A 23,434-nucleotide genomic window follows, 5' to 3' on the forward strand; every position below is an offset into this window, starting at 1 on the left:
TTCCTTGGGGTAGAAGAACTCCAAGCCGATGGAATGGTCCTTCCTAGTGCTGGGTATCTGGAGAGAACCGGACAAGACCGGCATCCAAGAGAGGCTGAAGATCTGAAGATAAACAGGGATCCTGTGTGGTTCTGTGCAGGCACAGTTGTGGGGAGAACCTGGGTTAGGGAGAAGGCTCTGGTACCTGCTGGCCCCGTGACTCTGGGGAGATCCCTCAGCCTCCCTGAACCTTGACCTCCTCATATAGAAAACCATTAGCACCCACACGTCACTAGACTGGAACTTCCACCCAGACAGGGACCCTGTCTGTCCTGTTTACTCCGTATTCTGGCCTGAGAACAGCACTGCTACATGCTGGCTCCAAATGGATGTGGCAGTGAAATGGAATTGGCAAATTAAATTTTAAAATGGATGTTTATAAAAATGGACGGAAAGCATCTGGCCTGGGGTCTGGCACTTAGTAGGTGCTCAACAAAGCTCAACACCCCTTGCCCTGTGGGGCTGAGTCTAACATCCAACATGCTCCGACACTGCCCTGGGGTGCCGAATGCGGCCCCCAGCTTTCTCCCCTGGACCAAGGCAGGGGATTTCCACCACCCAGAGTTCTCCGCTGCTCCTGCCCTGCTGGCACCCATCGTCCCGGCAGATGGAAACGCCGCAACGGCCTCATCTTTTCCTCCACAGCACCTGGCCGAAGCTATGGCCGCCGTGGGCCGGCGTGGCCTGCCACATTGCTTGGCCCCAGGAGAGCCCATTTGCAAGCTGCTTCCATAGCGCGGATGCCCCGGGCCGAGCCCAGTGGGTTTGAGTCATTTGAGCCCGTCACAGGAGAGACCTCACCCCTGGTGCTGGAGACCCTCTATGGAGGCCCGAGCCCCCTGCGGCCCACCTACCAGGTGCTGGGAGTCTCCACAGGTGCAGGCATTGGGCAACTTACTATCTGGAGCTGAGGGCGCCGCCTCCACGCCGCCCTGGCTTCTAAATGCGGCCACACGGACTCTGAAGGGCGTTCGCTGCGGGGTCACAGGCGCCAGCGTCTGCTGTCTGGACCTCGAAGCACCAGGCCCAGGAGGAGTCCTCCTCCCGTCGAGTTGAAAGAAGCCGCGCAGGCGGGAGGCCTGGCAGGGTGGGATCCCTCCACCCACGTCTGGGCCGGAAGCGTGGGCACACCCACTCCAGGAATCCTAGGGCGGGGTCAGGCTCCCAGGAAATGGGGCCAGAGGTTCCCTCACAGGCACTGGCGCAACCCGGCTGCCTTCCCGGTCCCCGCCTCCTGTGGATTCCTTCTGGGGTTTTGCCGGAACGGCTGGCCCAGCCCACACCCTGAATCCAGCCCGCCTTGAAGCTCGGAAACCCAGAGACTCATACGAGCTGATTCCGGGACCCTTCTCCAGGACCACCTGAAACTGCCGCTCACCTGGCGCCACCCTGGCATCTGGGCCAGTGCCGGGTAATACCATCCTGTTAAGGTCCTGGGAAGCCGGTGGGTAGGGTTTGAAACGGGCTGAGACGAGCCCACCACAGAGCCCGGGCCTCCTGTCCCGTCTTACAGGCCACGGCAAGGGAAACACCAACGAACCAAGGTCTCCACAGACCAGGGGCTCCCCTGACCAGGATCTCATGTGGTGCCTCCAACCGTCTACTGAGGCGGAGGCTGGAAGCCCCATTTTAAAGACAGAAGCCGAGGCCTTCTAGTAAGAATCATTTTTATCACGGTCTCTTTTCTCTGAAGGTGTGCTGGGTGTTTACACCGTCTCATCAAACCCCAGGCCCTGCTATGTTCCCTATTAGGAAATAAGGCCGCTAACCCTCCCTGTGCCCTGGCACGTAGCTACACGTGTGTGCATGTGGGCAGACACACAGACCTGCCCGGGAAGGCCCGGCCAGCTGGCCGCTTCTTGGAGAAAGGCCGCTAGCACGCTGACCGGTCGCCAGAGGCCTTCCAGGCCGCTCCCTCCCTCGGCCCGCCTTCCCGGTCCTGTTCTGGGCCTGCCCACGCCGCCATTTCCTCTCCAGGGCCTGCAGGCCTCACTTCCACTCCTCCCAGTCTGCAAATGGCCGGCGCCCAGAACCGCCTGTCCACATAAGGAGGCAGCAGCGCGTCTGGCCAAGGCCCAGCATGCAGGCCACTCAGCCAGGGCCTCCCTCAGCAGTGCTGAGCACCTACGAGAAGCCCACGCCGGGATACCCAGTCCACCCACTGACGGCTTTGGCTAGCCCTGGGCTGGGGAGAAAGAACCTTCTTCACACAGGCATCCCTGGGGCGGTGGAGAGCCCACGGCCCCGTCATCCCCAGGGGTGGTCTGAGGACTGTGCGGCCCACTCAAACAAATGCACCTCCAAGCGCCAGTTCACCTCTTTGGAAACTGCCGACCTACCAGGAACCTCACGCAATGGAGAAACGAGGACACCTGTGCACATGTGCAAACATTACACGCACACAGCTCTGTGTACAGGCATGCTGTCCACACCCGGGGCCCCACACACACATGTGCAGCAACACTCATCAGTGAATGCTATGGCAGCACGTGGGCTTTGGAGGATAGCAGGGCTGGGTTCAAGTCCTGGCCAAACCCTTATCAGCTGGTTGAACCTCGGGGAACCCACTTAGCCTCTCCGAGGTTCGCTGCCTCCCCTGGTGGAATGGAGGTGATAAAAATGCCCCCTTGCAGGCACAGTCTGAGCCTCAGAAATAAGGCAAGGAAGCAATAGCATTTATGGGGTGCTCACCACGAACCCAGCTTTCCGTATGTTCAGAAAGTTGACATTTACTGCCTCCCTTTTACAGATAAGGAAATTAAGCTAGAGAGGTGAAACGACTTGCCCCCGATCAATACGGCCCGGAAACAAAGACGACTCAATCTGAACCCAGACCCTGGGTCCCAGAGTTGGCGCTTTTCTGAATGCAGGAGCCACCGCACACAGCAGGCGTCTGTGAAGAGCAGCAGACAGTGCTATTGCTACTATTACCACCATGGCCACGCCCACCGCTGCTCAGAGGCTCTGAGACCCAAACGCTGGGGCCGTTTCACTTTGCCTCATCTTTTAGAGCACCCAGACCAGGGCCATATTCCTCTTGCTACGAGGGCGGGAGTCAATAGGCTAAAAGACCAGAATTGGAAGGGATGACGTCGTTAAAACTACCAGACAGCAGAGCTGGCTCCCAAGCAGCTCTGGCGAATTTCATCAACTTTTACTTTTCCTATTATTTGCTAACATCTCCGCCAACAGGTCCATCCCTTCAAATAAACAAGCCACAATAAAGTGCTTCTGTGAACAAATGCATGTGGCGGCTGGAGCTCGCAGGAGGGAATACAGGGGGCGCGCCCTTCCCTCCTCCCGGCCACTGCCACTGAGGCAGGAACGTGGGAACGTGGTCTCAGCCGGTGAGAAACTGTAGAGCCTGAATCCAGAATTTAGAAACACAGAGGCAAACAGTTACACATATGGGAAAAGAAAGAAGCCTCCACTGATTACATCATAATATGAGCATATTTGCAAAATAAACAGTTATCATCATTTGCAAATTACTGTGGCTGTAAAAACTGCTCTGCCCTCAAGGAGGCTGATACAAACCAATAAATTCTGCACTTCGTTATCTTGGTGAGATAATTTTTTTTTTTAAGTTTATGGCTACTTTACGTATTTTACCTGCTGAATTTTTTGTGGATGGTGTTTGGATTTAAATATGTCTTTAGACCATCTTAAATATTCATCATCTGATTTTTCATAAAGGCCTCAAAATAATATGCAACTCAACACAGAACAGTTAGAAATTTAACACCTTCCCTATAGAGATTAGAAAGATATTAAAATTATTAAGATGTTAAAATTGCAGTCAAATGATATTAAAAACCACACCCAGGAGTTTGAATTTAAATCTTGTGTCCCACTGTTGATGTTGCAGCACAAGAGAAAAATGGGTAATTAGTTAAAACATTGATGGGTCTTTGACACAGGGCACGTGGGGTCTTAAAAGATGAAGACCAAAAATTAAATTAAAGTTGAATGAAGGTGATGATTGTTCCTCTGTCGAACTTTTCAGGGAATGATAAGATCATTGAATAAGTCTGTTTCTATACACAAATGCAACTTGTTTATTTTGACCCCAGTTCTTCGAAATTGTCGACTCCACAATTGAAATATGCTGTGTGTTCCAACAAGTATCCAGCAGCCGTAATGACAGACCAGCCCATCTGTGCTGCGAGAATGTATAATTTCAGTCTATAGTGGAATTTATATAGAAGCGATGATGTGAAAAGTGCTTTGCGTGGTACTTTCTTCAAAAAAAAAAAAAAAAAAAAACTGCTGAGAAGCACTGGGAGCCATGGAGAATGCTGAGATTTTAGCCTGATTTTTTAAAAAGCAGAATCCACAGCATTTTACTGATTTTGAGGTGGCCGGGAGGGGTCAAGTGTTAGCCAAGCTAAAAAACTAAGATGATAGTTGATCACATACAATGGTCCCAGGTATCCAAGGTATACACAGGAAAGTGTGTTATCCATACATGTTAAAAATACTAGATAAATTTAACTGCAGTGGCAATATTAATTTAGAACGAAAATGTTTCCTTATGTGAATTAATTGATTTTTCTGCTACTTGCCCCCTACCCTGTCCAAAAAAACAAAAAACAAAAACGATAAATTGATGATCAGGAAATTTGACCATCTTTCATTCCAGGATTTAGGATTAAGGCTCTATTTGCCTACATTAATTATACCAAAAAAAAAAAAAAATGAGTAGCCAGCTGTTAAACACGGGAACACTTTTAAAATGCTGAACTCTCCCCACTTTCCCCCCGGTCCATTTCCTATCTCCTTGACTCTTTTGCCTTTGAAATGTATTATGCTCTGTGTTTTTTTTTTTTTTTTCTCTATTACTTTTATTTTGCCACCAGTGTTTTATTTGATGCTTGCTAAATATTTGGGTGGCATGAGTCCTCCAGCTTGCAGCAGCAGAATGTGGCTGTCACAATCATGAAATGTTTTAATTATCTCTGCTATATACGCCTGTTTCTGCAGCCCAGACCCTCCAGTATCGACTGCTGGCTCATCTACGAACAAAAGCAGCCGCGGAGAGTCCTCATGTGAGCTGAGCTCCGTTTACAGATTTGGTGCTGTCTGCCGAGGCCGGCCGCTCAGACTGAGGCCTGCGCACGCAGGGCCCACGCGCCTCCGAACTGGGAAAACAAAGATGGATTTCCATGGGAGTTTTCCTCTCGGTGCTGTTTAGAACTTTCCGGGTCTGATTCTTCCATTTTCTATAAATCAAGACCCTGGCTCCCCTCAAGGGTGGGGAACCAGGCCGCATCCCAGGACGCTTTTGTCAGCCTGCCAGAGCGTTGGAGGTGGGCATGGGGCTGCGCTCTGCACAGCCCACCTTGGAACCAAAAGGACCAGCACTTCTGGAGGGCCAGGGACCGACAGGGATACCCAGGCAGCCACTGAACCCAACTCCGGGACAGCAGTGACAAGGCGGAGGGACTCAAAGGCCTTTGAGGGACTTCCAGCCCTGCCGGCCACGTTTCAGGCCCTGGACGACCTAGGTATCTCCCCTCAACAGCTCTGCAGGTGAGGAACTGGGTGGGATCCAGGACACGGGCAGGCCATGAGGCCACTCAGGACATCCCCAAGGGTTCGTGTAGTGGACAGTGCCCAAGCGCACCCCACACGCAGTCTGCGGGCAGGGCGGTGACAAGACAGGCACAGCACTTTCAGGCGGAACCCCCAAGTTGAAATAAGTGCTCAAAAACAAAGCCCAAAACAACCTAAAATATTTTTCCCCACGCTGAGCTGAGAGCCAAAAGGAGCTTGCTTTCTTTTTTTTCCCCAAAAAATAAAACGAAAGGGAGAAAGAACTAGATCCCTAAACTGTGGACATGGTAGCATTAAAGATGCCGGACAAAATAAAAGGGCCTCTGTTTCTAGATGCAAAGTCCTCCCTCCCGGGTGCCGGCCTGGCCCTGCCTGCCGATGAGTTTGCTGGGAGGAGCCGTGGACGGTCCTGGTGGTTTTCCCTTTGCCACTCCTGGTGCCACCAAAAATTAAGACAATGATAATAATAATAATAACAATGAGACCCCACACACAAACTGCCACAACCAGGCAGGCAGGAGTAGGCCATGGCTATTAATACTCCCAAAGCATTTGTTCCCATTATAATGGAAGACGCAGCTACTGTGAAATAATAAACATTCATTTTTATTGTGATTTCTAAAGCCTGTAGCTTTGGATCTTGAAAGTAAACGGGCTTGGCTTCTGCATTTTCCCTGCAGTTTTTGGCAGGGCTTCCTGCACGGAAGATGGAGGGCTCTGAAATAGAATTCCGAGTTTGCAGAACCAATTAGAGGAAGGACACGTAACAGGCACCGGGGCACAAGATGGCAGCACCCTCGGCTCGTCTTCACGACAGAAGGAAAGAAGGTGACTTACCCGAGGTGCCAGAGGATGGAGGCGCCTTCTCCAAAGCCAGGAAGTGAAAATGACGTCCATGGGCCCGGCCGGTCACCCGGGCGGGGGAGGAGGGCAGGTCCTGCCGGCCAGCAGGCTGCCCGGTGCCAGCCCCGGCTGCGGGCCCGCGGGCCCCCTGGTCTCTGGCCGTCACCGTCCCTCGGTTCAGTGGGCTCGGCTGGGCCTCGGCCACCCCGGCACAGGGGGCAGGGCTGCCAGGAGCCATGTGGTGCTGGGGGAAGGCCCTGCTGCCAGCCCCGGAGTACGAGGAAAATGCTACTTTTGTCTCCTGCTCTCATCTGGCACTGGCTGCCCGGGGAGGGGGGGGCAGAGGCGGCCGCTGCAGCTCGGCCCCGCCCACCGGGAATTTTTGAAAGATGCTCGTGGGTGCGGGAGGATGGCAGACGTGGCAGTGGCGGGTGGGCCGGGCCCCCAAACCCACCACCAAAAAGGAGGAGGCTGGCCGGGCGGGAGAGGGAGGAGGAAGCCGGCGTCTGGCCACTCAGTGGCCGGCCAGGGAGGACATGGGGAGCGGCCGCCTGGGCCTGGCCAAGGCGCCTGCACCCCGTGGATGGGCAGCGTGGCCTGGACGCCATGCTGTGGGCGCCTGCCTGACCGGGCTGCTCTGAGGGGCTGGGCGTCCGGGCGGCCTGGCTCACTCCAGGGATAGAGGCCACATTGTTCCCACGCCAGGCTCAGCAGGAGGCAGCCAGCGCTCTGGCCGTTTCTCCAGGATGAGGCCAGAGACCCCACCCTGAAAGCTGCCCTGGCCGGGGCCCTGGCAGTGAGCCCCCTTCTAACGCCTGTGGAGGCTGGCGCTGTTGTAGCTGGGAACCCAGGCTGCAGGTGTGAATCTGGCCCTGTGTCCGACTGGCCACTTCACCATGAGCAAGCCTGCCTCAGTTTCCCCATCTATAGAAAGGGGATAATGGCTCCTCCCACTCAGGGCTGCTGGAGTGGCAGAATTAATATGCACAGAGCCCCAAGCCCCATGCAGGCACCCAGTCAGCGCTCGACGCCAAGGAGTCCGAGAGTGGCCAGGCGGCCGCGGTGGACAGGGCGTCGGGGTGGAGTCCAGGCCCATCACCCTCCCCTCTCAGACCCTCACAAATCCTTGCCTTTCACCAAAACCAAACCTTGCCACTACCTCAGGGAAGCATCCCCATTCTCTGGCCCTGCAACTGGGGCTGGTAGACCTGGGGTTTCACTGTGGCTCTTCCATTTGGAGACAAAATATCAGACCCCATTGCTCTCTCCTGCGGGCATCAGGCTGGGTCTGCTGGGTCACCTGTTTGTCCAGCTCTCCCTTCTCACCCTCTATGTGACCGGGAGCTGCAGCAGTGACCACTGGGGTGTCCTTGTGTGAGTGAGCAACAAGGCTGGAAGTGTGGGAAGGGGTTCTCCAGGAAGCGGTGCCACCCACCCCATGGCCGTCTGGGGGCAGGCAGGGCCAGCTCTGCACCAGAGGGAATGGCATGGAGTGACCACTGCCTTGTTCTGGGCCTGACTCCTGGGTGTACGGGACACATCAGGGCCTTTCTGTCCATAAGGACTCGAGGTAAAGGGTGGTCTGGGTGGACCGCAAGAGCCCGAGTGGACTGTGAGAGACTGCCGCAGTGGACAGGAGCTCCCTGCTGCCTGGATTCTGTTTTAACACTGTTTTACGCCTGCTCAGAGCTGGTCCTGCTGAAAGCCAAAAAAAAGGGGGTGGGGGTGAGTGAGCGAGGAGGAAGCTGCCCGGGAGGAGCCCTCAGTCCTGGGCTCTGGTCTCACGCACACGGCCACGTGACTGGCTCGCCAGCTGATGCCAGAGACAAAGCAGGTAGGATTCTGATGCCATGCGCCCCAACAGGAACGCTGGGAATTCCATTCTAGCAGCGGCTTGGCCTGGCTGCCAAGAGTCTAGCCCTGGGAGGGGAAGGGTCCCCCATGCTCCATGGTGCGGGGCCTGCTCTGCCAGCAAGCAACATCGGGAAGCCACTGAGGACGAGATGGCAACAGTGGGACCCACAGGGGCATAGCAGGGGAGGCAGGGCCCGGGTTACGGTTGCAGGAGGAGATGACAGTTCCCCTACCCGCAGAACCGCCTCGACCAGAAGTGTCCACTGCTATGCCCAGCTGGCCGCCCAGGAGATAATGGCTTCCAAAGCAGGCCTGCAGGCCACTGTGGGGCTCAGGACACGAAGGCACTGGGCCTGGACCCCAGCCCGTATCAGGCCTTTCTCAGATGGAGCTGCAGGTGGTGAAGCTGGGCAACCATTGCACTGTATGGGGCCAGAATCCCCGTCGGGCCCTTCTTCTGGCAGTGGAGGGAGGGCCCCACAGGTAACACCCGTGTAGCCGCCATGCTCAGGACACACGTGTGCACTGCAGGCCAGAACTCACATGGTGGGTGGCGGGGGGGGGGGGGGCTCTGGGTGATGGGCAGCCCCCATTCAATTCACAACAGCTTCTCTTACAGTTAAAATACATGGAAAACTGGAGCGCCGGCACCATCATTTTATTATAATTTAAAATGTAATTATAAAAGGCTGATTTGAATGTAAATATCTCTCTTAAACACATGAAAGGGGATTCTAAATTTAAGAGCCCCAAATCAGCAGGTAAATATTTCAGCTAAATGCTCTTCCTGCCATCTGAAATGCCAGAATTAAGGAAAGGGCGTTCCACAGGCAAAAAAAAAAAAAAGCCCTGGTTTTAGAAAACCAAAAGCATCAGGGACGATTCTTTTTAAATCTGGAGGGAAAATTCTATCACTGCTTAAAAAAAAAATTGTTTGGCCTTTTTACCACGTAGATCTCATGCACACATTTAGTAACCACAACCACCGGTCTTATTTTACGACACTAACCGGTGACCCTGCGGTCACATCTCTACTCAGAAATCCTCTCGGCGCTGGCTGGACAGTGGGCCCAGCCACTCTCTCCACACAGGCTCCTGGGTGGTCAGAAAGATGAGACTCCCCAGTCCAGACCCCACCGAGAAGCTCCCCATCCCCAATTTTCGTTTTACTTTCAAACTGCCTCCCACCATGCACAAAAAAAGTGACTAGACACCTGGTTTTGGGTTTATTTTTTTTTGCCCATTGTCACAAGATTTCATTCTCTCTCATGATTTCCATTATACCAGTTCTGCCTATAGCATCAGAGGCTCCTGGACACCCTGAAAGAGAGCTCTCTTCTGAGTGGGCGGACGTAAAGGGCTACAGGGGCCAAACTGAGACGCTCTGGCATTGAAAGCAAAATAAAACATGTGACAGCCGATTGACAAAAAAAAAAAAAAAAAAAACCCTCATTTCTGAAGCCAAATATTATACTTGGCCAAGAACACTGCTTGGGTGACCCTGGTCCCCCACCTGATCAGGGCCACTCTCTCATCTGTCCTCCTTCAAGGCCTCGCTGGGGTGTCCAGACAGGTCCCCCAATGCACTGGGTGTCCCCGGCCGATGGGCCACCTCAGCCTTCCCAACGCTCCCCTGGCACCACAGGAATGCTTCACTACAGCTCCAGCACGGCCCACTCCTCCCAAATCTGCTCAGGGGAGCCTGGGCTCTGGCCTGGCTTTCCCGGGGCAGCTCCTCCAGCACCTCGGAGAAGGGGCCGGGGGATGGCTCGTGTGTAGGCCTCTTCATTCTATCAATTCAGAAAATATTCACGGAGCCCTGACTCTGGGCCACATTTGTCAGAGTTACAAAAACACCGTCTCTAGCCCGGAAGGGTGTTTGCTTGTGCGTGGCTTCACCAAGTCAGGCTGGACTCGCCCACAACCTACGGGGCCACTCCCAGGTTCATCTGAGAATGGAATCTGGGGAGGAGTAGACACTGGAAAACCACAAATATTGGCCCAAATCGCCCTCTCAATGGCCTCTCCCTTAGCCCTTTGGGGACAGACCCTTCCTCTTCTGGGCTCTATTTTTCCTCACACTTCCATTTTGTGACCCAGCTGGCTAAGGCCAACTGGGCCTGGCCGAGGGAGGCCCCATCCGGCCCACGATCCCAAACCTGGCCATCGTTCTAGCACTCGCAAGTGAAGCCCTGCGGCTTTTAAAAAGAAATCATGGAAGAAAACAAAATTAACTCGTGCAAGCTTAGCCTCCACTCAACAAAGAAAGCCAGACGTGCCCACTGAAATTGTCCAAGAACCACGGGTCAGGAGACTTTCTTTTTTCTTCTCTAAATCTCTGTCCCCAACTACACGTTTAGGGCCTGCCACTCCCGGACGCTCGAACTCCATGGACTGTCCCAGCCCCGGGAACACTGGGCAGCTCTGAAAATAAATATTTCATATGAAAGATCCATTGTCTCTGCTTGGAGACAATTGTTGCTTTTTCTCTCTGCTCAGTTCTGTAACATCAGAAACCATGACCAATGCCATTTAGGGCTCTCTCTTATTCCGACAAGATGTTTTCAGCAAGGACGATCTTGCTGGGTCTTCCTGAACGACCCGCTAGGAGGGAAAACTCCAAAGCAGGCATGTTGGTTAACGTACCAGGGCAAAGAACAACTAGCTCGTCAGAGTGGTGAAACCCTCTCACCAAATCACCATCTGCATTTCCAGCGAGGACACTGGTGGCTGGTGTGGCCGCTCTGGGACCCTGCATCAGGACGTCCTACCCCTGCCCCTGAAGTGAGTGGGAGGACAAAGGTCAGACCCAAGGCCAGCACCCAGGTGTGCTCTCCGTCCTGCCCCTGGGAAGGGGTGCCTCCTCCGTCAGCACTACCCAGGTCCCCAAGGAGACCCTGGTCTCATCTTGTGTACGCAATGTGAGGTGCGAGGTGCATCTGGAAGCCACATTCACACCAAGTCCCTGTGATGAGGAAAGTGGTGGCTCTGTGAGCTCCTGCCAGGCCACCTGGGAGATACCATCAAGGTCCACTTTTGCTCCCACCTGTAGGGTCGGGAGAGTAAACTTCTTGGTTCATTTTCTGGTGAGACTGAAGTTGGGTTATCTGTGACTTAGAATATAACATCATAGAATATATAAAACAATAGTAGTGGTAAATAAAATAAATATTAAGCAAAAACAGTGATTATTGTTGACAACAATAAGTGACAATAGCAGTAGCCATTTATGTCCCGCCCCTCCCCGACAACGTGCCTGGAATGGTGCTTTATGGAAATAATGTCTGAGGTCTCTGAGGTGGGTTAACACTCTTCCCGCTTTAGAGCTCAGAATCCAGGCTCAGGGAGGAGCTCAAATGTGCCACGGTCACCCAGGGAGAGGCAGGGGCAGACTGAAGCTCAGGGTGCTGACTCCAGCTTGCTGCGATTTCGGCAAGAGCATTCTCCTCTCTCCCCAAACATGCAAAGCACCCTCAAAACCCAACGCCCCAAGGAAGCACGGTGGCTTTATGGTGTTTCTTGCCTGGCTTGGAAGGACCCCTCGCTTCCCAGAGGCCACCCTCCAGCACAGGCATGCGTCTACACTGCACGAGAGGACATTGCACCGGACACGAGGCAGCACCTGCCCAGGCAGGGTGCCCATCTGGGTGGGCAGAGCTCTTCCCAGTTCCTCCTAGGCCACACGGTCTGCCTTCCAGTCACGCCCCATCCATGATGGGCTGGGACAGGCCCCAGTGCCCTTTAAGGGGTCAGAGGGAGTGAGAAAGGTTCACACAGACAGCTTGACCCAGTCAGGTGCAAACCACATAAAAAGTAACCAACCCTGCTGTAAAGCACCATGCTGTTCCTGTGGAGCAAGGCAAACTGCTAGCCTGCACCTGCTCAGGCAGTGTGCATGAGACCTCACCATGGCGGAGGGGCACTGCCCAAGTGGAGCCCAGCTCGCCCCCACCAGCACCCTGGAGACCCTTCTCACCCAGGAGGGGCTGGAGCCTGGTGAGGCCCCAGCACAGGTGAGGGACTATCCTGGGGTAGGCCCTGGTTTAAAACAAAACCAGATAAAAGCCCATCCTTCTACCAGCCCACACCATAGTGCATGTGGGCCTGGCCCCCTGCTTTCCACATTCTTGATGTTAAATCCAGAAGTGATTTAAAAAACAGACAAGTGCCAGTTTCATTTTCAGAGCCTTCTCTTTTGTGTGTGTGCCCTCAAAAATGACTTGTGCCGGGATGGGAGATTCCACCACCACTGCGAAGCCCCTGGTGGGACCCTGAGACTCTGTCAGGCTGAGCTGGCTCGAAGGGAACATGGACAAAGGCAGGACAGGGTCTCGCCAGGGCCTCTGTGCCCAGCGCTGGCCCCAACTGTTGGCTGCAGAATCTTGACCTCATCCCATTTCATGGGCCAGGGGCACACTGTGTGGCAGGAGACGGGGCTCTGGAGCTTTGACGAATAGCAGCCCTCACTCAGAGGCCCTGGAGACTGCCTCCTCTGACGCTCAGACCTTTGCCTGGCTCGCCCCGGGTCTGGCCTGTCGGGTAGGGGAGGTGGATGCCGCTTGTTTCGGGATCTGTTTTAATCCAGAGGGACGCCCCGCAGCCTCAGCAAAGCACCACACCATTCCTGTCCTCGGTGCTACGTTCCCAGTCTGCTGTGGCCTCCGGGTAAACGTCTCCAGCATTTTATGGGCAAGGCCCGGTGGAACTTGAGCTTCTTCTAATTACCAACCTCGTCACTGCCAACGCCATGCCAAGCAGGAACTCCTGGCTATCACGACATGCCTTCCGCAGCTGCACCCCAATTCTGAGATCGCCCCCGAATGTCCCACCCCAGGTTTCACGTCTGCTAACTGGGTCTCATAAAGTCATAAATAAAAACTCAAAATGGGGCGACGGGGCAGCGGGGGAGGCAGCCCAACAAAAAAGACGGCCAAGGTTAGTTCCTCCAGCACAGAGGTAAACTTTCCACCTCTGGCCGTGGCTGGCTGGACCCGACTGAAATGGTCCCCTCAGTCCTTGGGGTTCTTGGGGAGGGCACTAGGCAGCTGAGGGGGAGGGAGGCGTGAGGCAAGCCTGGACTACCCAGGCCTCTGTCCATGTTCCCAGAAACACAGCCTCCAAGAGCCAGCTCATAGCCCTGGGGTGTTATGGAAACAGGCCCCCCGTTCTTTTGTGGTGAAAGCACCCAGCAAGGTTATCCAAACCACCTCAGTAAGGTGGGGAGGGCAGGGGGGAACCTGCACCTGTGGCACAATCATATTAGAAAGCAGGCTCAATCCCTCACTGTTTGGGGTTTCATTTTAACCCTAGCTCCGTACACACACGGACAAACATATTGTAAACCCCAAAGAGCTAGAACCAATGAACGAAACCAAAATGAAGCCATTGCTGGCCTGCAGGCTGCCATGGCTTTTGAAACCCAACTACGAAAAAATTAATCTCCATGTTACCTTGAAACCCTATAATCATAGCAAGCAAGCATTCCTTCACCCTTTCTTGCTCCTCACAAACTCCCCAGGGCCACTGGCTGGGCCTGTGTGTGAGGCACCTATAAAGGGGCATTTATTACAAAAAGTTATGAGTTGTTTTTCGTTTTACACCACTGTAAACAGCAGCTTCCACACAAGGGCCTTTCACTGAACCGGCCCAAATGCCGCCAACGCCGAACCGAGGATCCCCCCTTAAATCAGCTCTCCGCAAGTGTCTGACCAGGAGGAAAAAATCAGCAGCGTGGGTTTAGGAATTAAATGGAATATTTCAATTTTCCAGGAAAGAGTTGTAGCTTCCCAATAACCTTTCCAAACACATCTAACCAAAATAATAATAATAATAATAATAATAATAAATTCTAAAAACAGATGTTTTCTTTTTTCTTCCCATTGTGTTTAAGATGTCTGCTAACGCTTATTTTATGTGTTCAACAAGATTCTCTCTGGCAAATAGCCTGCACACCTGAGGTCAGAAGCTGTGCTTCACAAATTCCAAGATCCAGATTAATGCCGAGTGGAGTTTTTGCAAGCTGGTGCGGCTTCAGGTTCAAGAGCGACCTCCTCGGTGCGTTCCCTGGTCTGTGGAAGGCCTGCCCTACGGAAGTGTCCCTCTTAGAGATCTCTTCATTAATATTTAAATACTCACTAAGCAGCGAAAGTGGGAAATGCACTTACCGTCCTCGGGAGTCGCCGTGAACCCGATCGTGACCTGGGGCGCACAGGTCGACAGCCCTGCCCTTGCGGGAGGACAGCGCCTGGCCGCCGCCGGCGCCGCGCTCGCGTGCCCAGAGCGGCACAGGCCCTCAGCTAGCGGTCTGAGTCCTGGGTTCCAAATGCTCACCCTCTTCACGCGTTGAAGCGGCGGACGACAGAGCGGTACCAGTTCCCGCAACTCTTCGCAGGGTGGGACTGCTCTGGACCGCCGCTGGCGAAGCGCACGGCCCAGGCCCCACTTCCCCGGCCCCGCGCCGCGTCGGTCCTTGCCTTCGGGCTCCGGCTTCCCTGCGCTTAGCGACCCGACTGCGCCAGAGAGTGGCCCGCAGGACCCGGTCACGGCGTCCGCGTGCCGCAAGGGACCTTTGTCCCAGACGAAAACGAAAGCGCGCCGTCCCGGGGACGCCCACGCCCTGCCGCGGAGAGCCCGGCCGGCGCGCCCCGCGACTTTCTCCAAGTTCACGTGCATTCCGGGGCGGGCGTCGCGGGCCAGGACTTGCAGAGCCGGGCCGTCGGGCGGGCGGTGGGATGCAGGCGGGCTTGGGGACAGCCCGGCGGGGCGGGTCGGGGCACAATGGGCGCCGCCGGGCAGGCGAGCGCGGGGACAGCGTGGGCCCGGCTGCCGCGCGGCCGCTCGTCTCGCGCTGCCCGGGCGCCGAATGCGGCGGCGGCTTGGCACAGACGCGCCGCGCGCCCGGTGCATGCTAATGGCCGGCGGCCGCGCCATGAATTATTCAGCAGCGGCGCGGAGAGGGCTAGCGCGGCGCGGAGGGCGACCCGGGCCGCGCGTCCCCCGCCGCTGCGAAGCCGCCACGGCGACTTCCCAAACTTTCCCGGGTCGGCACCGAGGATGCGGCCCCCGCGGCGGCGCCGTCCCCGCCCGAGCGCGCCGGCCGCGCTTCCCCCGTTGCCGCCTATTTTATGTCTTTTGTCTCGGAGTTGGCACCTGTCCCAGAGAGCGCGTTTCCCTGCCCACCCCTTCGCCGCCGGATCGGAGCGGGGGAGGGAGTACTGGGGACCCAGGGAGGAGGGGACGGGGAAAGCAAGGCGCCTGCGGGCCCCGCAGCCCGCGGAGACTGCCCGAGAGCGGCGGCCGTGCCCGCGCGCCCGGGCACCCCTGTTCTGAAGGGAGGTCGGGTCTGCAACCGCGCCCGGAATACCAACGAGGCCGCCCACGGCCCCCGCCGTGCCCGCTGCGGGTGAGGACCGGGCGCCGCCCCTCCTGGGTTCCCCCCTCCACCGCCCCCTACCCCGGGACGGCGCGCGCGGGCGGGGCAGGCGGCGCGAGCAGCGGATTCGCCGCCCGGGCCCCGCGCCTCGCCCCGCAGCCTCGCGTGCGCGTCCCCGCGGGCACGCCGCCTCGGGCGCTCCTCGCCAGCGCGTCCCCGCCCCGCAGCCCCTCCCGCCGCCCACCCCGGGCAGGGGCACCGCGCCGCGGGGACCCAGCGGCTTTCCGTTTCGCGCCCCCGGGCCCGCGCGGCCAAGGCGGGCGGGCGCGAGCGCCCGGCCCGGCCCGCCCCCGCCGCCCTGGCACCGAGGCGGCTGCTGGGGCGCGCTCGGCGGCTGCGCTCCAAGGCGCCGGCTGCCATGATTGCGGGCAGCGGGACGCGCGCGCACGCTCGGGCCCGGCTCGGGGACCCGTGGCTGACCGACGGTCCCTGCAATCCTCGCAGCCTGGTGCCCGCAGCCCCGAGCGCGCCGCGGACAGCGGCCAGGCTCTCCCGGCTCGTCCCCGCGGGGTACAGTGTGCGCCGCGGGCCTCTCGACGCGGCCCCGGGACAGCGTTCGGGGCCGACAGTGGCAGCGGGCTTCCCCCAGGGTGGAGTTCGCGCATGGGCGACCCCGCGGTGGCTTCCAGGACACTTCGGGCCCCTCGGAGCGAGGGGTGCCCAGAGGGGTGGGAGTCGGGACCCGGCACACGGGAGCCGGCCTGCGGAGGCAGGGGTCAGCGCACGGTGCCGGGAGATGTAAGAGGGGCGCGCAAGGTGCCTGGAGGAGTTGGGTTGGGGGGTTGTTCATGGTGCCCCGGGAGGCGTGGGATGGGCGGGGGCGCGGTGCCCGGAGCCGCTGCCCAGCTCCGAGCGCGCTCTCTTCCTTCCCAGTGGAAACAACTTCCTGCTTCCCCGACTCAGGGCACAGGAGCTGTGGGGAGAAGTTCAAGGCCGCAGCTTTGCTCTCTCGGAGCCCGATGGCGACACTGCTGGCCCCGAGCCACACGGTTCCTTTCCAGGCCCTCCAGGTGGTCGGGACCGGCTGGCCTCTAGGGTCCGGACACGGGTTAGAATGCCAAGGAGGCCGCGGCGTCTTTTCCCGCCCGCTCCACAGAGGCGCCCGAGTGGTTCCCAAACCGCAGAGGGGCCGGCCTGGGCCTCCGGCTCTCGGGGACGCACGCGGACACAGAGTCACTATTCGGACACAGAGTCATTCTTCGGAGACCCGGTCTCCCTGCCCAAGCATGCGCTGGCTCAGAGCCGCATGGAGCTGACTGTCCCCAGACGCCTGCGACGGCCCGTTGGCGGCCAGGGCCCGAGAGGAACAAGGCGTCCCGGGTCCCATCCCAATGTCTCTCTGTGCTTGTCTCCCCCCAACCCCCCCGCCGCCGGCCTTGGCATTCTAACCAGTGTCCCTTGACGTCACATCTCGCCATTTCTGCCAACCAATTGAAACTTGCCCGTTGTCATAAAAATATATATACTTTTTATGCCATTGGTAAATTCAAAAGTTCCTCGTGTGCCCTGCTTCCCAGGAAACTTCATTTCATGTTGGATTAGACTGCCCAGGAGGGCAACGCTGGGCAGGGGCAGCCGGGCAACTCTGCCAGGGCCTCGCTGCCCACTGAGCTGCCGTCCACAGCTCGCTAGACCCCCATGATTGTGGCTGTGAATTGTGCCAGCCACCCTGATACACACACCACTGCCTCCACCCCATGACACAGAAAATTTGGGGGGAGGGAAGGAGGAACTAGGGGTATGTTAAGAAACCTTCCCAGTTGCTTTCCTGGGAGTTGGGGCGGTGGGGACTGGAATCTTAGTACAGCATCTTCTTTCTAGAAGCTGAGAGAATTCTAGGGATAGCTTTATTTATTTATTTTTTGCTATGGGAAAACTCAGTTTTAGAAAATGGAGTAGAAATGTTTTCCAATTAATCTTTTCACTGGAATCCAGACTGACTTTCCCTTTCCACAGCTGCCTGGTGGCTTCACTATCGCGTGGGTCGCCCTCTTTTCCTGAGGAAGGTCCTGTGTCTCCCCCTCACCCCCCAGCTCCAGGGGCTGTGGGGCCCAGAACTGGAAGCTAAGGAGCTCTGTGCTTCCCCAGAAAAGGGCACTGCTCTCTCAGCAGCCTGAGTCTCAGACATGCCGTGCCTACCTTCTAGCAACACAGCAGGGGAAATCAATCCTGTCTAGCACTGTGCTTTATAATTTTCTTTCTTCACTATTAAAAATTTCAGCCCCAGATAGGAAGTGTGGGGTAAAAGCACACATTCCCACAGGATGAGTCTGTGCACAGCAGTGCCCAAAGCCCCACATATGCCCCTGTAGCCCCTCCTAACCCGGCCACACCAAGGCAGAACTCAACCACTAACTGCTCTATAAACTCCTCCTGTACCCCATCGTTACTGTATGGTTCAACTACTTTAAAAAACATGTTACAGATATTTTTGTGGTTTAGCAAGTTTAGGGACTCCAGAAGAACAAAAATGCAGAGATCTAAACATCATAAGCACCAGGCCTTTTAATATGGAATCTTGTTTTTCCAAAATAATGAGCACACCCGGTAACGACCAAATGGGGATTCTGAACATAAATATATGGTTACTATTCTCAATAAAACTGTTCTCAAGGGCAATCTCTAGAAATGATGCATACCTCGGAGATACACGTTCAAGGGAAAAAAGGAAAAAAAAGACCTCATCTAACAACCACACTATAATCTATTTATAATCACGTTCCTAAACACTATAAATATTATAACTAATGTGATATATGTTTTGTGATTAAATGGGTGGATTAAAACATTGAATTTAAAAAGCCACAAAGAAAAAGAGATTATCTTCTATTATGCCACTTACAACTTTTGTTCCATTGGCACAAATACAGATTTGACAACTATATCATTACTGAACGCAGTGACTAAATGCCAGGATATTAGCTTTGTAATTTTCACCTGAGATCACTGTATAATCATACTGGCTTGCTAACCTTCTTTTTATTAACTGATTTTTTTTTTCTTGCTCTCACACCGTAATAAGTTAAATGCCTTTTTTCCACTTACAGTTTTTATTTGGTAAAGCAAGAAATCAGATAAGTCAGAACAATATTCAAGAACACACACTTTTTAAAAAAAATTTCCCCCTGTACTTGGCAAGGATTTACATATAATTTGGTTGCAAATGCAGAAATCAAATGCTGCTTTATTCAGCAAAAATCATAGCACTCAGGTAATTCCACTGGATAATATTCAGGTTAGCTTGTTTTTGTCTATTTGCTATCATATTATTCAAAGTAAATAATATTTTTTAAAGTATGCTTAAATTATCAACAAGAAAACCTAGAAAATTTACATTTTCGTTGAGCACTATGATGGACAAGTTTCCAGGAAGAAAAACGTGGTTTTTGCCTGTGGGCCACAGCCATGCCTGAGGTCAGATGTTTGAAAATAAGCTCTAGGAAGGCTGTTGCTGTACTAGGATGTTTACAGTATCAGCTTTATACAGTTATTTTTTTCCTGATTTCTCCCCAGATCTGCCTAATGGGAATGGAGCCGGCAACTTCCTGCTGCCTTGCGTTCTCCGCCAGCCCCTAGCCCACAGTCCAGCCTCAGAAGGCTGAGGGGGGGGGGTGCTTCGGTTTAGTTTCTTTTTTCTTAACGGATCGACATTTAATAGTTTAAATTTTTCAGTATCCAAGACGTTAGGAGGACTTAGTAAACAGATGCATTTAATCTAATTAAAGCAAGGACAACGAGTGTGAGTGAAAAATTCCATTTTCACTCGGGTTCTGAACACTTAGTTGCACATCCAAGAATAATGATGTTTTTAAAGCCAGCCCAATAAACTTGAGATTACAAGTTTTCGGTGGCTCCTGGATAAGATGCCACTTCGATCATCCTAGACAATGTGCCTTTTGAGGAGCTGCTCAGCAGCTTTGGGGACTCTGGATAAAGGCAAACCAGGCTTATGATTTTTTTTTTTTCTCTTGCCTTTGTTTCAAAGTAGTTTGCAGGTTTGAGGGTCCATTTTGATAGGTCTGTTTCATAATAACACACGCTCTTACCGCATGATGGGTTTATTTTCACTCTCAGTTATTTATACGCAACCTCCAAGCATCAATCCGCCTTGGACAAACATGCGTTTATAATTTTCATAGAAGTAAAACAGCAAAAGATAATTCAAAGTCAATAGGATCTCAGGCTGGACAAGGAAATGTGAGCAGGCACCCGTGAAAAGGGTTCTTTCCTTCTGACATGATGAAGCATTTTTCAAAATCTTTTGCTCTATTTCACTGTTTTTTGTCAAACTTGGCATTTGTTTACCAGCAACAATAATGAAACTCTGACCAGGGAACGAGCCTGTTTAAGGACAAAAGCATACGCTGGACACTGCCCTAGCGCACCCCACCCCAAACAGCAAACAAAAAAAGCCCAGCATGCTGGCACCATTTTTTTCTATCTTCTTTCCTTTCTTTTTCAATGTAAAGAACATACTTAAGTGTGCCTGCATCTGTGAGTCATGCACATCGTGCTTTGGTGGTGCCAGCTCCACACGCGTGCAATCACATGTCTGGTTCTTAACCTGTGTAAGCAGCGCTTTGCCGCCTTTAACGTGCTTTGGAAGTCTTCACGTTCATGTTTCACGTTGCGGTGCCTGCGTATGTATCTCAAAAAGAAGTCTAACGACCCCGAAAGCATTCTTAAAGGGTTAATTATTACTTTTCAATTAAAAGGACCGCATAAAATAACTAGAAGTCTACGACAGGCGTGTGTTCAATCATATAAGAATATATTGTACATAATATTAATAAACACATGCTAGTATGAAAAATTTCCCCTGAGGAATGAGGAATTACGATTAATGTTTTTCCATTCCAAAGAAGTAACAACAAAAATCTGAAAATATGTATTAAGGATGACGGGCCAGTATCTCTGATTATATATGCATCTATCAAACGCCAAAGCTAGATTCTTGACTTTAAATGAGGAATGAGAAAAGGCACCAAACTAAATTTTTTTTAAAATAAAAATTACCATTCCAGAAGTGGGTGCTGAATTAATTTTAGTCGATCACTTCTATAATTTCTAAAATTGAATAATCAGAAATTGGGAAATTAACATTTTTCTAAAAAGTTTATGTGCTACTTATAATTTTATCGTACAGATCTTCAATGGGCTAGGTAAATTCCTCTAGAATAAACAGAAAAAAAAAAGAAAGGAGAAAAAAACTGATTTTGAAGTCAAATGGTTGCTTGTTAAGTTGGAAGGGACTGCAGGAATTTTTACTAAAATCAAGATTTCACAGATTACTTCTTTAAAATTACTACAACAAACTTAAGCTGCCCACAAATGGAACTCATACTGAAATTGGGATTTGGTTTTGGGGGACTGTCAATTACAAGTTGTTTGGAATTTGACCACACTGGTCTTATTTATTGAGAGACTCCCATTTTATTTTTAAAAAATCAAATGTGACTTCACACAACACAGGTGACTAATTTATATATAAAAATAGTTTCATTTTCCTGACTATGTCCAAGTATCCTAGCTTTTAGATCTGGCTAACTTCAAGGTTAAGGTCAGATTTTTCATAGGAACCCTTTCTACAGAAAGAAAAGAAGTGTTTTAACTTATCACTACAAGACAATATTTAATTGCTGCCAAAAAAAAAAAAAAAAAAAGCCAAAGAAGAAAACCAATGCTTTTGTGTTTCTTGATATTTTATAGAGTAGCTTTTGGTATAGCTCCTAATTTTAAAAGAACATGGAAGTTCATTTTTTTAACTCCCAAAAAAGTGGTAATGTAAGCAACCAGTCAAGAAGGGACACTGACCTTGAAAATAAACGTCTACATAATATTTACATGATGAACATATATTTTTAAAATTGATTTCAAAGTAATCTGAGATGTGGATAGGTATTTTCACTCCTATGTTGCTTGGTTTTCAATGATGCACAGAGGCAGGGGTTTTTGAATATCATCAAAGGTTTATACCTTTGCTAATATCTTATCCATCAATTTTTCAACTCTGCATTCTAAATATACTGCAAGATGCTGCTTCCCAAGCGCTCCTTGCCCGTTGACTTTCTGTCTGAGAGGAGGCAGCGGACCCAGAACCGCACGCTCCTTCCCTCACTCTCTCGACTTCTCCAACACTGGAAGTCTCTGACACATAGAATGCCGGAAATTTGTACGAGGACTCCAAGGCTCCCTGAGAAACTTCTCGAGTTGGGAAAAACCTTGTCAACGCACACCTGGACCTACAGATTCGGAAAAAGTAACCGGCTGTAGCCAAAAACCAAACACTCAACCACCGAACACAGTCTGCAAGAAACACAGAGTTCTTTGACGTGACAAGAAGAATTATAAATAAAATAGCTCCAAGGCAGACAGGCTGAATGAGCCTTTTAAGACAGCCTGTTGGTGCCTCAAACTTTAATACTTAGAATATCAAATGTTAGCTCCACCAGGACAGCATCCTGGGATACGTGTGTGTGTACGCATATGTATTTGTGTGCATAAATGTATATACGTAGGCATGTGTAGAGGATGAATGTTTTGTTGCCTTTATGGCCTGGGGGCTGATCGAGGGCCTGGTGGAACGCCCCTAGCCCAGAGGAAGGAGCAGGCCCTACCTGCGTTCTCCCTGGGTTACTCCCTTCCTCATTACACGTACACAAACACCAAAAGCCAGGGAAAGCCTAACTGTTGTAGATAACAAGGGGAGATCTCAGATAGAGAAAAGCTTTCTCTGCAATAAAGAATTATTTTGTGAATGGTAAGCCAGGCTGACCTCATTCGTCATCATCAGGACAAAGCATAAGCAAGCCGGTCTTGGGAGCGTGGCACAGTGCGGCACCAGGGCACTGAGAAGGTGTGCCCTCTGCCAGGCAGCTCTGGAGGCCGCACAATCCCGTCCCCCAGGAGAGACGGCCCAAGTGTGTGGACCGGGCTGGGGTTTGGGCCCAGTAGACGCTTACGCAGTCCAAGCTGGGCAGAGCAGTGGAGGACTGCAGACGACAGGCTTGGACCCCAGGAGAAACACTTAGGGCTCTCAGGTGTATATCCCGGGGGATCTCCAAACCGTCCACTCCAATCCCCCAAAGTGGGGGCCATCTCGTTGTCATGTTCAAAGGCCTTCAGAGGCCTGCAGTGTTCTCCGTTTCAACTCCATTTCTCAGCCCACCTCTTTCTTATAGCCAGTGCAGAGGGTTTGACACCACGGTTCAAGTCAACAAAATCATCCTGATCACTTAGTAAGTGCCTGGCACCATGTGAATCACTAACCATTTGAGCCCTAAAGCAGCAGTCTTGGAGTAGAGGGTTTTTCCTAAGGTAGTAAGGGCAGCACCTCACGTGTGCAGAGCAAGCACTTCATCATTTACACAGCGCGTTCTCACCTCGCCTCACATGACTCTCCTGGCCCGTGTGGCAGACAGAACAAGAACTCTCTTAGCTCTTTAAAGACTGGGGAAACTGAGGCCCAGGTGAATGGAGTGGTGACTAGGCCTGATACTACACAGACTTGGGACCCTGACTGCTGTGTCCACACACGCACTTTTGTTATTTTTGTTTCTTTAAGGAAAACATCACCAACCACCCCTTCATACTCATACACACATAGGCTTATTTTATGAACAGTTTCCAAGCAAAACAGAGCCCCACTGATATTTAGGTCCCAGAACTGCCTTAAGCTGGTCCGGCTTTGGGAACTCTCCCCCCATCTCC

The 23,434-nt window shown here is 52.8% G+C and overlaps 2 protein-coding genes across 6 annotated transcripts in view; one reads left to right on the top strand and one right to left on the bottom strand.

The window, feature by feature from the left end:
* The window catches only part of LOC117096321 (translation initiation factor IF-2-like), a 41,224-nt gene extending 25,862 nt beyond the window's left edge, over positions 1–15,362 (bottom strand). For 2 of the 5 annotated variants that reach the window (XM_033233602.1, XM_033233601.1), the window contains exon 1: positions 14,457–15,362. In XM_033233602.1, the coding sequence (XP_033089493.1) occupies positions 14,457–15,222 (766 nt within the window). In that variant the 5' untranslated portion in view covers positions 15,223–15,362. Of the gene's footprint in view, positions 1–6,185; positions 14,377–14,456 lie in introns of those variants that run through there. The other 3 variants (XM_033233598.1, XM_033233603.1, XM_033233597.1) reach the window with 3 other exon arrangements.
* On the top strand, positions 15,221–17,216 carry LOC117096543 (translation initiation factor IF-2-like). Its single transcript, XM_033233956.1, has 4 exons — positions 15,221–15,332; positions 15,562–15,694; positions 15,824–16,462; positions 16,598–17,216. The coding sequence occupies exons 1-4, from the start codon at positions 15,221–15,223 to the stop codon at positions 17,124–17,126; spliced, it is 1,413 nt and encodes a 470-aa protein (XP_033089847.1). The 3' UTR covers positions 17,127–17,216.
* Positions 17,217–23,434: the final 6,218 nt, after the last annotated feature.

Source organism: Trachypithecus francoisi, unplaced genomic scaffold (genome assembly GCF_009764315.1).
Source record: "Trachypithecus francoisi isolate TF-2019V2 unplaced genomic scaffold, Tfra_2.0 Lachesis_group14, whole genome shotgun sequence".
NCBI lineage: Eukaryota > Metazoa > Chordata > Mammalia > Primates > Cercopithecidae > Trachypithecus > Trachypithecus francoisi.

Coding starts and splice junctions, on each gene's coding strand:
- LOC117096543 (XM_033233956.1), top strand. CDS start 15,221: ATGAATTATTCAGCAGCGGCGCGGAGAGGGCTAGCGCGGCGCGGAGGG. Junction 15,695..15,823: donor CCCCGCCGTGCCCGCTGCGG/GTGAGGACCGGG, acceptor CTCGCCCCGCAG/CCTCGCGTGCGCGTCCCCGC. Junction 16,463..16,597: donor AGCGCACGGTGCCGGGAGAT/GTAAGAGGGGCG, acceptor CTTCCTTCCCAG/TGGAAACAACTTCCTGCTTC.